Consider the following 15,670-nt stretch of genomic DNA (forward strand, 5'->3'; position numbering starts at 1 on the left):
ATTACTCTATAGAGATTCTTCCTATAGCGCCTCCTAAACTCACTAGTACGTTTACATGCACTTTAATAGTTGGAATTCAGTCAGACTGGAAAGGTCATCTGAAATTTTACCAGACCAGTTTTTGCCACAGCCTGACTAGAAAATGTGACTGTAGAGATTTTTACAGACAGTTACATCATATTCTAATAAACACTGGAAGCTTCCAGTAACTGTAATTTTTACACAGTCAAGTCCACACTGAAAACTAAAATGCTGCATGAAGGAATATAATCACAACAATTGCAACATTCAAAAGTTTGAGGTCAGTACGATTTTTTTTTTTTTGAATAGAAATTAGTACTTTCATTCAGCAAAAATGCATTAAATTGATCAATTTATAATAAAACACTTATAATGTTACAAAAGATTTCTATTTCAAATAAATGCTGTTCTTTTGAACTTTCTATTAATCAAAGAATCCTGACTAAATGTATCAGTTTCCAGAAAAATATTAAGCAGCACAACCATTTTCAACACTGATACTAATAATACATTTTGAGTCAGCATATTAGAATGATTTCTGTAGGATCATGTGACACTGAAGACTGGAGTAATGATGCTGAAAATTCAGCATTGCCAACACAGGAATAAATTACATTCTAAAATATATTCAAATAGAAAACGGTTATTTTAAATTGTAAAAAATAAAGAAATAAAATAAATCACAATATCACTGTTTTTACTTAATTTTTATCAAATAAATGCAGCCTGAAGAGACTGAAGATACTACCAACCCCAAACTTTTGAACAGTTGTGGACGTGAAGCAGGATTTTCGGCCAATGAGATTTAACTGTGGGCGGGGCTAACCAGCACAACGTGGCAGAAACCAAGTGCCTGACAAAATGTCTCGTCATGCTTCTCTATTATTAGGATAAAACATAACGATGCCACGTTTGCAACATCGATGTGAACTAACCAAACCTATCGCCTTCAATTTCTTTTCTTTTTTAGAAACATTTTAGAAGTCTTTATTTGATTATATTTTATAGTAACAAAATAGTATGTCAGACTTTGTCTAAACGATGTTAAATTAGACAGCCTGACAGTCTAGTTTATGCTATAGATACTCACAGAATACATAGCCTTTACCATTCGAGTGGCTGTGGAAGCGCTGGCGGCCTCTTCCTCAAGACTGTGCGTCTCCTTGTTGACCGTTTCCACTTTAATGTCTGGCTTCAGCGTGACTCCACGACGACCTGGAAACATAACAGATCACTGACACAATGCCTCACATCATGTTTTATCAACAGGGTTGCCAACTCTCACGCATCTCGCGTGACAGTCACGCATTCAGCCTCAATCTCACGCTCTCACGCTCAACAAAGAAATCTCACGCAAAAATAGACATTCTTCTGTGCTCTATTTTTTTTTCACTCATGTGCACTAAATTTCAGAATTACTATAAACAATTCAGGCTCTTAACTACTGGATGGACCACTAGTTATGGCGCAAATTAGTTAAAAATCTCCCAGAACCTAGAGCGAGCACGCATGCGAGACTGTCGTCCAAACCAACCGATAGCGCGCGCACGCACGGCAGAGAGGGAAAGTCTTACAACTGCGCATTTTATCAGTTGCGGCGCCTTCATCTATAGTCTACACTGCAGCACGACGTATATTCACATCAAATGTTAACGCAGAGGAACGGGACACTGCAGTTCACAAAAGTTCATTATTTGCATGTGCTTTAAAGCCTTGCCGGTTAAACATGTCATTCGCTGCTGATGCGCTGTTCAAATATGCGCTTTACTGAGCGCGTACACTCGACGCGCACATGCACTAAAAGCCTGTTACTGGACTAAGTTATCTTGTGAGTCTAATATTGCGCTAATACTGTCAAATACAGACAATGTTTACATAAACAAAGTTGGTTATGTCTAAAGTGAAAGCAAACAGAGAAAATTAATTAAAATCTGCTTGTCATATATATATGCGTGTATATTAGACGCGTCGCGTGCAGTTCTTACAGAGACAGTAGCCCTAATAATAAACATGCTGCCGCTTGTTCTTAAAGAGATAGGATAAAACTCCGAGCTCTCACTCCGAGCTAAACTGAAAAGTTGGCAACCCTGTATCAATGTCTCAGTCATTTTATTGTTACCTCAGACTGAACCTACAACCTTTGTGTTAGCAGTCTGTTCTATAAAAGGTAGGGCACATAAATCTTTATCACGTCTCATTAAAAAAGATATTTTGTATTTGATAATAGCTGATGTAAAAGTTTCAATTAAAAAACAAAATACACAAAACATTTTTTAAGTAAATGGTGAATCTATAAAATGTTCACTTTTGTCAAATGGTCAATACTGAAATGTGTCTAGATGTTTGACTTTTAAGACGTTTTTGGACAAAATAATTTATTTGTTTAAAATCAGCATAGTTTAATCTATGAATCGTCATCAATGAGAATTGTAAACTTAAAAGTTTGTTTGACAAAGAAGTTAATAAACTATGTTTGTAAACATAAATGCATATGAATATAAATACTTCCCAATTCAAATATATAACTTTTTCATTTCACACAACTGGTGAGGGGAAGTTGTGTGCATTATTTAATTGTCATGACAATAATTTACAATGCAAAGAAAATGCCTCAATAAAAAAAAATTATGGTCCTTAAAATAGACTTATTTTTGAAAATAATAAATAACTTTAACTTATTATTATTTAAAAATATAATTTATCATATTTTCCTCTTGATTTCAGAGTGAAATATGACCCAGACATGTTTTTCACAGGCTTTTTTCTTTTCTGTCTTCTAGCCACACGGGGGCTCCAAACTACAATCAAGCATCATCCACTAATTTGATTTCCAGAGCACTGCCTTTTAATGCACAAGTAGATTTTTTTTCTTGGAATCTGAAGCCCAATGATAAATTGGACAACTTCATCACAAACAAATGAACATGAAACACAAATGCACACACACAGAGCAACATACATATACACAGTGTACTCACTGCCTTTGCGTTGTCGATACAGATAGAATATCAGAGCAAACAGGAGGAGCAGAAGCAAAATGGAAGATCCAACAGATCCACCTGCTATCACACCTACAGGCACTATATCTGAGAGAGAGAGACAGGTATAAAACATACAGACACTATACCTGAGAGAGAGAGAGAGAGACATGTATTAAACACGGACACTTCTATAACCTACAGATGCTATACAGAGAAGCAAAGACAGATATAATATCTAATGCCACTATTTCTGAGAGAGAGACTGGAAAATATCTACAGATGTTATATGAGAAAGAAACAGTCATAAATATCTGCAGATGCTATATCTGGCAGGTATTATATTTTATTATTATTATTATTTATTATATACAGGTATTAATACTGGGGTGCCTCTAGGCTCAATGCTTGGACCACTTCTCGTCTCCATCTACATGCCATCACTAGGATCTGTCATTCAGAGACATGTCTTTTCCTATCACTGCTACGCTGATGACACACAACTCTACCTCTCATTCCATCCATCTCAGGATCCGAAGGTAGATGCTCACATCTCAGCATGCCTGACAGACATTTCTTGCTGGATGAAGGACCACCAACTCAACCTTACAAAGGTAGAGCTGCTTGTGGTCCCGGCCAACCTAGAGCTCCATTACAACTTCTCCATTCAGCTAGGTTCATCAATCATAACTCCATTCAGGACAGCCAGGAACCTTAGAGTTGTGATTGATGATCAATTGAACTACACAGACTACATCGCTTGAACTGCCGGTTCTGGAGATTTGCCTTATACAACATTAGAAGGATCAGGCCCTTCCTATCGGAGCATGCTACTCAACTTCTTGTTCAAGCGCTTGTTCTATCCAGACTGGCCTATTGTAATGCTTTCTTGGCAGACCTTCTAGAATGCACTGTCAAACCTCTGCAACTGATCCAGAATGCTGCTGCAAGAGTGATCTTTAACGAGCCGAAGAGAGCGCACGTCACACCTCTCCTCATAAAATTGCACTGATTGCCAATTGCCGCTCGCACCAAATTCAAGGCACTGACACTTGCCTACAGAACAACCACTGACTCTGTATCCCTACACCTAAACTCATTACTTCAGACCTAAATGCCATCCAGAAACTTGCGTTCTGCAAGTGAAAGGTGCCTTGTGGTGCCATCTCAAAGAGGCACAAAATCACTTTCACAGACCTTCACCTCGACTGGTCCAAGCTGGTGGAATGACCTGCCTAACTCAACCCGAGCTGCTGAGTTTTTAGCCATATTCAAGAATCTACTAAAGACGCGTCTCTTTCACCAACATTTGACTCATGTTACTAACACTTAACTTAAAAAATCCTTGCTACGTGTGCTGCACTGGTCTAGTTGAGGCTGGTCATGACATTTGCATATTGTTGCCCTATTGTTAGTTTGATTGCTTCCATTGCTCTCTTCATTTGTAAGTCGCTTTGGATAAAAGCGTCTGCTAAATGATTAAATGTAAATGTAAATTATATCTATAGGCATTATAACTGAGAGAAAGACACCAACGGACACAATATCTGAGAGGAAGACACCTAGATACACTATATCAGAGAGAGAGACGGGTATTATGCCTACAGGCCTTATATATCAGAAAGAAATACACCTACAGACACTATATCTTAGAGAGAGACTGGTAATATGTCTATAGGCCTTATACTCTATATCTGAGAGATAGACACCTACAGTCACTTTATCTGACAGAAAAACAGGTATTAAATCTACAGCACAGCTGTTATGTATTTGAGAGAAAGACACAGACACTATATCTGAGAAAGTGACAGATATTATATCTACATGACTACATGAAAGAAAGATACCAACAGACAATATATATCTCTTTGCGCGCGCGTGTGCGTGTGTGTGTGTGTGTGTGTGTGAGAGAGAGAAAGAGACAGAGAGAGAGACAGAGAGAGAGGTATTATACCTATGGATGCTACATCTGAGAGAGAGAGAAAGAGCGGTAGACATTATACCTACAGACACTATATCTGACAGAGAGAGAGATTGAGATAGGTCAATAACATTATCCTGCATCTGCCACTAAGTGTTTTTTCTGACCTGTCTCCTCTAGGGTGATGATCATGGTTCCAGGTCCAAAGGCGTTCCATGCTGTGCAGTTGTAAGTGGACTGGAAGTCTGACTCCATGACATTATTGATGGTGAGCGTGGACAGAACGGCGCCCCCTTGTGATGCAGGTCTGCTCTGCTCCACTGTGTACCTCTCCAACAGCGTCCCTCTCTCTTTTTCCCACACATTCTCCTTCCAGGCCCAAACCTACAGAAAAACATCCATGCATTCACACACAAATATACACATTAGTAAACAGAGACATGAGAATGTCATACAATTTTTAAAAATGCATAAAAAAACATGCATACACAGGCAGGGGTTCAGATCTTTTACTATTTTGCTCTGAACTGTGGAAGAGCAGATAGTTCATACAAAATGAACAACACTCCATCAAATATTCACAGCGCTAATGTCCCTCTCAAAACGACAGCAGAGGGAGTGAGAGCGGGGGGCGCAACAGGAAGGACGAGAAGATGAGGAACAAAAGCATATGGCCTGCTCGCCTTTCCTCTCCTCCACCTTCTTTCCTCATTCATTCCATTATTCATTATTTCATAAGTACCGTCTTCACATTAAGGCCAGTCCTGGTGTGTCATGTCTCATTATCCAGAGAGCGTTCAGAGAGAGAGAGAGAGAGAGAGAGAGAGAGAGAGAGAGAGAGAGAGCGGTAGATGACTTCAGAATGAAGTCACTAAACTTATGCACAGCAGCACTATTATGGGCAAATATATTTTTCATTTCATTGTTATCCCCTTTAATAGCTTGCTTGACTTTTGTTTTATTTTATTTGATATTCATTGTTTATTTTTTTAATACTAGAATTTGTTCCCCCTATTTTCACTTTACTTACTTTACTTTTTTGCTGTTATTATTTATTTTATCATTTGCAAAATAAAATATTTAACTTGTATTATTTGTTAATATTTGCTTTATTCGTTTATTATTTTAATACTATATATTTTTTTCTTATCTTTATTTTAATAATTTGTTATACACCATGCTCCTTTTTTTATTTGCTAATTCTACTTGTTTACTGCATTTACACTATTCTTATATAACTTATTTTACTTATTTGGCACAGCAGTATTTATTGTGCCACCGAAGCATGTTAAAATAGAGAGAGGAAAAAGAGACTCGAAAGGTGGATGAAGGAAATTAAAAAGAGGAGGAGGGTGACTAGAGGACAGGTGGAAGGCAAAGAGCGAGAGAGCGAGGGAGAGAGAGAGAAGGAAAGAGGAAAAGAGGCAGAGCGTTGAGTAAAGTGCTGAGATTGTTAAAAGCTCACTCATTTGTCTGTCATGTCGCGTCGTCTTCCGGTGATAATCGACACTGAAAGGTACAGGACTTTGTTCAGCGCCGTCACTCTTTTTCTCCCCCCTCCCCGTCAGCCCACCTCATCTTTCATGTCTCAGTTGATATCTTCTTGACCTCTATTTTTCACGCTTCCTTTGTTATTGCTCTCTCTTTCTCTCTCAGTATTCAATCAAGTATAGTGTAAAGACGATGAAAGAAGGATGAATAAAACAAGTACAGTAAGAGACACATTAAGAGGGGCAGTAAATATGAAGAGTTCAGATGCAAAAGCCTCTAAATGCCATCTGAAATTTTCTTCTAGAATGATAATTTTTATCAAGCTAGTGTATTTAAGTTCAGTAATTTCACTTAAATGGCAATGAAAATGACCTATTAATTGTAATTTAAGTGAAATTACTGAACTTAAATATACGAGCTTGATAAAAATGATCATTCTAGAAGAAAATTTCAGATGGCAGTTAGAGGCTTTTGCATCTGAACTCTTCATATACTTAAAGCTGCTGTATGTCATTTCTGTGCCATTAGTGCCAAGAAACAACATTGAAAGCCCAGAGAAATTTAGTGATGCATAACCAAAATTTCCTACACCTAACAAAGGAAGAATTAGCCCCATCTCAACTTTAAAGCTCCTTTAAAGCTTATTTACGGAAAACTGCTTTATCATTTTATTTCACATGCATTTTTGCACACTGTCTGAGGGATGCATGAAATTGTTGTCTGCTGTAAATGCCACACGTACTGTCTTTAGACAGTCAGGAATAACCTATAATACAGCGGTCAGCTTTATGGCATGTGGAGGGATAATCACTGGTTTGTTGGATATGCGTGCTAGCACAGGTTAAAATCTCACACTTTAATAAACTTGATAAAACAGGCTGTGTGACTATGAGGAATGATTACCTCAAAATGTAAGTCTGTATGCTAGGGATGTGCGCAACAACTAATTTCATTACCGTTTAAACGGAAATTTTGCAACCGACTAGTCTACGAGTGTACTGACAACTATACATTATTTAAGCATATTCTCTTCATTAGGATGTTGATATAGCAACTGTTCAAGTGTCAAATAAGTTTCATTCATAATGTTTCTCCTTTTACCTGATATAAAATATCATAATGCATTGTTCCTTCAACTCACGATTTTGTCCGGCGGAGGGGTGCTGGCTATGTAGCACTTTATTTCCCCCTTCTCTCCTCTCACGGCATACTGGACTGGCTCACTCGAGATGATTGGAGGACCTGGACAGCCAAAAACATCACAACACAGGAGAGTCATCTCATGATTTTAGCAGTCTTGTGGAAGCATAGTTAAAAAAAATTATGTTATCTAGTATAATAAACAAAGTCCATAGAACTCTTGCGTTATGTGAGTAGATGATGATACACTTTTCAACTGTGGAAATGTTTTTGAATTGCAGGGTCACTCATGTGAATATTTGCAATGAAGTATTTTTGTGTGTTACTGACCATTGACTGTAAGAGTGACCTCTGTCTCGCCGACGCCGATTCTGGGGACGATGGCTTTACACACATACTGTCCTGCATCCGCCTGACTCACAGACTTCAGAAATAACTGATTACTATTGCTGAGAACCTAAACAACAAAAAGTGGAATAAAGAAAGATAGACAATGTTAAAAAATTATCTATACAACACTTTTGTTGTTTGTGCCTATTTACAAGTGATGGCTTATGGTACAGACAGTGTATTAGCCAAAATTTTTTTTTGCCAAATTGTAAAAGGTGAGTGCACCCTGTAGGACCCTGTGTGCACTAACCATACTGGAGCCCTTCTTGGTCCATGTGAGGGTAAGTGGAGGATTTCCTGACCATTTACAGTTGAGTGAGACATCAGAGTCAACGTCCACTGTTACAGGCCTCGGCTCCACCACCAAAATTGGACCAACTACAAGAGAGAAAATGAAGTTATTACCTACAACAATAAAGAAAAAAAAACAAAGTTACAATAATTATATATGTATGGACCACTTGCAAACAAAAAATCTAACTTGAACTGAAAAACAAAACCATGAAATAAAAGTTACTAAAATTTTCTTAAATATAATACCCCTAATTGAAATTATGCACAATGGCATCAGAATAAGTTCAATCTGCTTTTTAAGACACACATTTCCCAATGTGTGGACATGGAAGTTGTGTTTTCTATATGGATATGCCAAATCAGAGCACACTGAAAAATACAACTTAGTGCCAATAATATTTTGTTTTAAATCATATTTAAATTTACTGAAGCACTGGCAAACACATACAGCCTAGTATAAACCCATAAATAGACGTGGTAGATAGATACTCACAGTGAACGTCCACCAATATACTGACATTAGTGCTGCCCACTGCATTAAAGACCAGGCAGGACACGGGCTCAGTGAAGAATGAGTGATCTGCTGTCGTCTCAAACACACTTTCTCTTGCTCCGTCCAAAATCACACCCCCTTTAGCCCACCTACAACACACCAGGGTTATTATAGTTAACTAAAACTAAAATTAAATTTTTTAAATTATTTGAAATAAATAAAATATTTAAAATAAATACAAAATATTAAAATATTGCCTATATACTAATAAAAATAACAAACACACAACAAAATTTCTAAAACATTAACTACAATTAAACTAAACCTGAAAATATATATATAAAAAAAAAACATTATTAAAACTATAGTACAGTATCTCAATGAAATTAAAATAACACTCCAACCAGGGCCTAAACTTAACTTTTTGCTACATGACTTATTATATTTATATTAGAGGTGGGCATAGATTAATTTTTTTAATCTAGATTAAAATGGCTCATTTGAATTCTGCCGAAGGCATTCAGAATATGTGTGCTACCCAAATAATGACTATAAAAGTAAGTCTTTGAGAACGGGTTTCTCAAGCCAGGTGGCGCATTAGACCAGGGGCTCATCTCCTGTTTCCAAAATGCATCATAAACTGCTTGAGAAAGCTGTTCTACTCACTGTAAAAGGTTACTACTGTACTGTTACCGTCCGTAGGCAACATTAGGTAGGCCTATGTTATTATCAACTACTATAGGCTATCAATTAGGGATGGGTGATATGGCCTAAAATCTATATTGTGATATACATTGCAGCCTCTTGCGATAACGATTTACAGTATATTATAATAAAACCATTTCAGAACAGATTACACAGACCCATGCTAAACAACTGCTAAATGTATATTTTTTTTAAAGGGTGTATGTAGTTTTGAGAACATATATTGTGCAAAACTGTAAGTATACAACATAATTTTGCAGATAAATAAAATTTAAGTACACTAGCTGCAGAGACTTAAGTAGGTCTAATGTTTATTATGGCTTGGAGCTTATGAAACCCCAAATTTAAAATTAGAATATTGTCTAACTGATGTCTTTTCAGTTAAAAAGAAACACAACAACGATTCTTAAAATCGAGATGATGTGCTACACCACTAAGCAAGGCTGGATTAGTACCCCCAGGGGCCCCTGGGCACTGAAGCTCATGGGCCCCCTCCCCTACCTGACAACCACACCCTCCAAAGGAACACACACCAGGTGTGGGATTTAACATGCCAATCACTATTGATCAAAAGCTGAATGACTAGTTCACAAGACAATGATACGAAATACATTTTTCTGAAAAGTATGGCTGCACGATTTGGGGAAAATGTCATATTGTGATTATTGAGGTCAATATTGCAATATGCGATTGCGATATAGTAAACAAATGGTTTCATGAGTTAACTTGCTTATTTCTCAAGTAAAATGCACACACAGATTAGTGATAATGCTGAAATTTGTAGCCCATTTCTCAACTCAAACTAGAAACAACAACTAAATGCACTGTGTTTTCAAATTAAAATAAATTCAATATTGTTATTTGTCTCAATAATACAAGAGTTAAAAATAAATGTCATATTTACCTGTGCCTGTCAAACAGGTAGACCTAGGACATATACCGAAATTGTCAAACTGCACTGCATAAATTATAAATTAAATATAGACTAATCCTTATTATAGCAAAAAAAAAAAAAAAAAAAAAAAAAAACTTTAGTCAACAGTAGTGAGTCATTTTCTCTGTTCTTTTTGTTCTTTGATTAACTTTACTGACAGAAAGCTTTATTGGCTGCTGTCTCTTTAAGACCAGCTGACGGAGACGCGGCTCTCGCACGCGCCTCATTCTTTCACAACTCTTGACGTTCATCATAAGACAGCTCTTATGTTATGAAGATACTCGACAAAACGGACATTTTGGCATAATTGTGTGTGTTATTGTAAGTTCAAGCACGAAAGATAACTGTATTCTGGCGTGCTGTCTGTGCGCACGATACTGGCGCGCGCGCGTCTTTCTGTGTCTGTGTGTGTGTGTGTCACAGTCAGACTTTTGTCTTGTCGCACATGAATTGTTTAAAAGCAATTTTAACAATTGCTTTTAAACAATGGTGCCCCTGCTTTTTGCCCAGATTGCCCATATGGTAGATCCGGCCCTGCACTAAGATATATTGGAATGGGAATAATACGCGCGCGCTGGTATTCAGTGATATCATGTTTCGTTTTGAATTTGAGGTGGTAGAACGGATTAGTCGTGTGTTAACTTACCGAACTGTTACCCCACACACTCTGTATATAGTTTGCTGCTGCTCGTCTGACGGCTTAAACCCGAACCAAGTCCAAATAATGGATGTTGCACCGATCTTTTTCACCAGCTTTCACTTTCAGCCGTGTTTACTTAAGATGACGACGAATATGCGTTGCAGCCGGGTTTACCTCGCGGCCGCGGGTAGATTGTGTCATCATCTCCCAACCCAACTTGGAGAATAGATTAACGGCGATATTTTTTTTATCGCGCGATAAGAGTCTCGCGTTAACGCAGCACGTTAACGCCGATAACGGCCCACCACTAATTTATATACATAATTTTTTACCAGCCATGAAACTGTTTATGTAAAAACAGGTAGTTATGAAACCAAGTTATAGATATCAGTGAAAATTCACAATAACAAAGTAATCAAATGTAAAATAGCATTGCATAGTCTTCACTGTATAAATTAAACATAAAAAAAAAATTATTCAGTCAAGAGCAGTGAGTGATTTTTCTTTCTTTTGTTGTTTGATTATCATTAAGGACACAGACGGCAGCAGGTATATATTAGGCTGCTGTCACTTTAAGAGCTACACGGATCCAATATACTGATACACATGCATTTTCTTTCTCAACTGTTTATGTTTACTTAAGACATAACAGACTACGTTTACGAGGATACTCGGCAATAAGCGCATTTTCAAGCGCAAGAAGACGTGAAAGAGAGTTCAATTCAGTATATGCACACAGGAAACTTCCCACACAGCGAGAAACGTACTGAGTTTCCTTTCACGTCTTCTTACGCTTAAATATTTCAACTGTCCAGAGCGTCGTTCACGTTTGTTCACGTTCATCTTATCACAACATTGTATTACCAGATGTCATAAAAATATTACCGGCCAACTGGCGATTAACACCGCTTTATATACTCACTAACACAGATTTTCGCATTTGGAGCTTGGCGAGTGTCAATTTTAGGCCCTGACTCCATCACACATATAAAACAAGTAGAGCACATCACTGAGATCAGCATACACACACCCACACTACACACACTAACCTATAGCCCATAATAGGAGGGTTGGCAGTGGCCTGGCAGGTAAATGTAACTCGCTCTCCTTCTAGAACCGATCGAGGCTCTATGGACAGAATGACTGTAGGAGGATCTGGAGAGAGAGTGAGAGGTCATCAGGGTTCTTTTTGTGGATATACAATATGCTAGTACAGCAAAATGGATGTATGCAAGCACAAACACTTACGATGGACGTTGAGAGTGATAGTGGCTCTCTTCCCCAGAGGGGCGGCAAGGTTTGAGGCCACACAGGTGAAATTTCGCCCTGTGTCTGTGTCCACTGGTTGGATCTCCAGAAAACTCTTTGTGGTCACCCGCTTCCTGTCAGCTAACACCTCCTGATAGATTAGATAGATAGATTGATAGATAGATGACTGTATGTTCTCATATGTATCTGATCATCGTGCCATATTTGTTTGTGTCTTCACTCACAGTGCTGGTATGGGCTCCCTCCACTATGATCCCTTCTTTGTACCATTCTATCGTTGACAGTGGCTTTGCTCCTCGAGACACACAGGTGAGGTTATATGAGCTTCCTGCCGTCAACAGGATCTCTGGAGAGCCTTCGATAACAGGACCTTCAGGGGGGACTACACAGACACACAGATAATACACTGAAAGTGACTTACACACTATGCACACAGATAACATTTATAAATAATGATGTATATGATATTCCAATTGGATAAAATATATATTTATTCTCTATTAATATTGTGTTTTATACACTGCCGTCCAAAAGTTTGGGGTCAATAAGTATTGTATAAAAAAAATTATGCTTTCATTCAGAAAAGATGCATTAAAATTGAAAAAAAGTTATAGTCTAGTATAAATAAATGCTGTTCTTTTGAACTTTCTATTCAACAAAGAATCCTAAAAAAAAATTATCACAATTTAAAAAATATATATATTAAGCAGCATATTATAATATTCCTTCAACAACATTTAAAAAATCTTACCGACCCCAAACTTTTGAATGGTAATGTATGTATGGAACGTTTATTACTGCATTGTTTCACTTGTGTTTGTAGTAATGTAACTAAAGTGATTTGATTTTTCAATAATGTCTGTGTAATGGCAATGTACACCTATTGTTTATCATGGCAGAAAAGCTTCACATAAATAAAAAGAGACAGAGAGAGAGAGAGAGAGAGAATGTAGATAATTAAATTGCTCCGAGGCAGTAGATCAGCATCTCTTGAGCTGCTATTAGTGTCCCTACAAAAGCTAAATAAAGAAAACAGAATGTATTCTTTAGAAAGAGACTTCCTGTGTATCGGTGGCTCGGACTGGAAACTAGTGTATAAGCGCTCTCCATACTGTATACTGCATATTTTTTTTAAATAAAAAATTAAGTATATGTACCAATGAATTATTTAAACAGTAGAACAGTAAACAGTATTACAACGTTGTCACATGACCTCATTAAAAATTCAGCAGAAATCTCAGAAATAAAAATGACTTTGACTTTTGTATCGAGTTTTGTATAAAAGTGCAGTTCGACCAAATAATGCTTGACAAAAGAGATTTAGGTTCATTCATCACACTGAAAATGGAAAGTCATGTTGAGTGCATTGCATTGTGGGATACAGTATTCCACACAGTATGCAGGTGTATACTGAAATGCATAGGAATTTCAAGCAAAAAAAGGTGCATACTTATCATATTGTACATTGTAAAAAATAAAATAAAATAAATGGTAGTATCTTATTCTCAACATATTCCGTGTACTCACTCAGAACAGTGAGTTTAGCTCTTCTGGACCTCAGAGCGGCTTCAGTGGCCTGACACTCGTACAGCGAGTCATCGGTCAGGTCTGCTGACGTGATCTCCAGATTATACTGCCCAACATCCAGGATACGTAAAACACGGTACCGCGGCCATGCTGAAACACACAACATTACACTTTAATACAATAAACTGCCATATATTTGTTTTATGCATTTATCATTTTAGATGCAGATAAGACTGTGCTGCAAATGTCCCGGCATAGCTTACAGTCCAATATAGGGTATATTTATTTTGTCTTGAAAGCATGAATGTCCCTATTTCATGTATTTCCCCCCATAGAAATCATTCATCTCAAACGACTAAACATATTCTTTGTAAATGCATTGAAAGCTCCAGCGATCTTTGAATTTTAAAACAAATATTATACAGCCAGTTTAACCAATCAGTGTGATTATATGTTGGCTTGTAGGACATGTGTTTGTCACCAGAGGGCAGCACTCCAACACATTGGCATTCTAACTGCACACTCTCTCTGGCACACACATTATGACATCATCGATCTGGATACCAGGAGGACAAAAGTATTGGCAACGATTACATCATCCTTTAGCTCAACCAATCAGCAAGCAGACACTTAACCTGTGCGCGTGTTTGCACATCTATATGTGTATGTGTCTGTGATTAGAGCGCGGACAAAAGATCAACATGTCCAAAAAAAGGGAAAGAGAGCAAGGCGAGACAGAGGACAAAGAAACAAAATGGCAATGTCTGGACAATAAAAGAAAAAAATATGTCTCTTGCTTTTATGCAATACTTGTGTGGTCCTGTATGTTACATATATGTTGTATGTACAGGGGTTCGTGTCAGAACTGTAGCATGTCCATTCAAGCTGAGAGCGGGGGTACATGCCTTGCCGGTGTCAAGTGGATTTTAAGTGCAATTTCCAAAAATAAAAAACATTGTATCTTTGAAGATTAGGGTTGCACAATTCATGTAGGTAAAAAGGGTGTTTGTCTAAAGCACTGAAGCCGAAACGTGGCGGCTTGTCAAGGGAGGCACAGCCTACCTAAAATTATGAGGTGGAAAATGGGAGAAGGACGATTTAATGTTAATAAAATTCTCAGTTATTTATTTCATGTCTGAGAATGTGAATTTATTCTTGTTTGTAATTTCATCATTGTAACACCATAAAATATCACTGAAGTCGGAACAACCGCTGCTCTTCCCTGAATCTGTCGGAAAACTGTGCTAAGGCGAGTCTGAGGGGATAGAGAAGGGGAGGGGGAGGCAAATCCATAGCCAGAGACTTTTGTCATCCGTTGGTAAAAAAATGAGCCAATCACCATCAAGTATGTGACTTTCATCAATCAGTCATCGCAGAGATGTAAATGATGTGATATAAGTTTGAACCGCTCCCACCGATAACCTAGTGGATCTACTATAATGGATAGTAGATATATTGAATATTTGATCTTCAACAAATTTACCAAGGTACCATTTGAAAGCAGCAGCTACAAATTTTAAATTAAGCAAGACCCCACACCGAAGTTGGACATATAGGTATCAGCTTCACTAAACGGCCAAACGTGCTCTTTTAACACGGACATTTAAAAGGACAGAAGGATGGATTTTTGTCGTGTCATTCTCTTTTTTTCTTTTTTTTACATTTTATGTTTAAAAGTGACCCCAACATTTTCTTAAAGCAGTAAAAAGACTGCTATACAACTAGTGTGCCTCCTCTATTTAAAATCCACACGTGTAAATTTGATCTGTCATTTGCTTTATATTAAAAATCTAGTCATCGTACCCACCCTTGTGTCGCTCCAAAATAGTATAACCTTTTTTTGTGGAACCTCTTTTACATACAGCTA

The 15,670-nt window shown here is 37.5% G+C and overlaps 2 protein-coding genes across 5 annotated transcripts in view; both read right to left on the bottom strand.

Annotated features, from left to right (window-relative positions):
- LOC309501505 (uncharacterized protein) overlaps positions 1-15,670 on the bottom strand; it is a 177,353-nt gene that overhangs the window by 62,599 nt on the left and 99,084 nt on the right. The gene's annotated exons all lie outside the window — the stretch shown is intronic.
- The window catches only part of LOC309501419 (kin of IRRE-like protein 1), a 39,089-nt gene that overhangs the window by 2,894 nt on the left and 20,525 nt on the right, over positions 1-15,670 (bottom strand). For 2 of the 4 annotated variants that reach the window (XM_082173523.1, XM_082173521.1), the window contains exons 3-13: positions 13,804-13,953; positions 12,501-12,658; positions 12,256-12,406; positions 12,057-12,162; positions 8,729-8,877; positions 8,192-8,319; positions 7,882-8,008; positions 7,553-7,653; positions 5,088-5,304; positions 3,000-3,107; positions 1,130-1,236 (exon numbers count right to left, since the gene is read on the bottom strand). In XM_082173523.1, the coding sequence (XP_082029649.1) occupies positions 1,130-1,236; positions 3,000-3,107; positions 5,088-5,304; positions 7,553-7,653; positions 7,882-8,008; positions 8,192-8,319; positions 8,729-8,877; positions 12,057-12,162; positions 12,256-12,406; positions 12,501-12,658; positions 13,804-13,953 (1,502 nt within the window). Of the gene's footprint in view, positions 1-1,111; positions 1,237-2,999; positions 3,108-5,087; positions 5,305-7,552; positions 7,654-7,881; positions 8,009-8,191; positions 8,320-8,728; positions 8,878-12,056; positions 12,163-12,255; positions 12,407-12,500; positions 12,659-13,803; positions 13,954-15,670 lie in introns of all 4 variants that reach the window. The other 2 variants (XM_082173522.1, XM_082173520.1) reach the window with 1 other exon arrangement.

Source organism: Leuciscus leuciscus (genome assembly GCF_965113295.1).
Source record: "Leuciscus leuciscus genome assembly, chromosome: 6".
In the NCBI taxonomy this organism is placed as follows: Eukaryota; Metazoa; Chordata; class Actinopteri; order Cypriniformes; family Leuciscidae; genus Leuciscus; species Leuciscus leuciscus.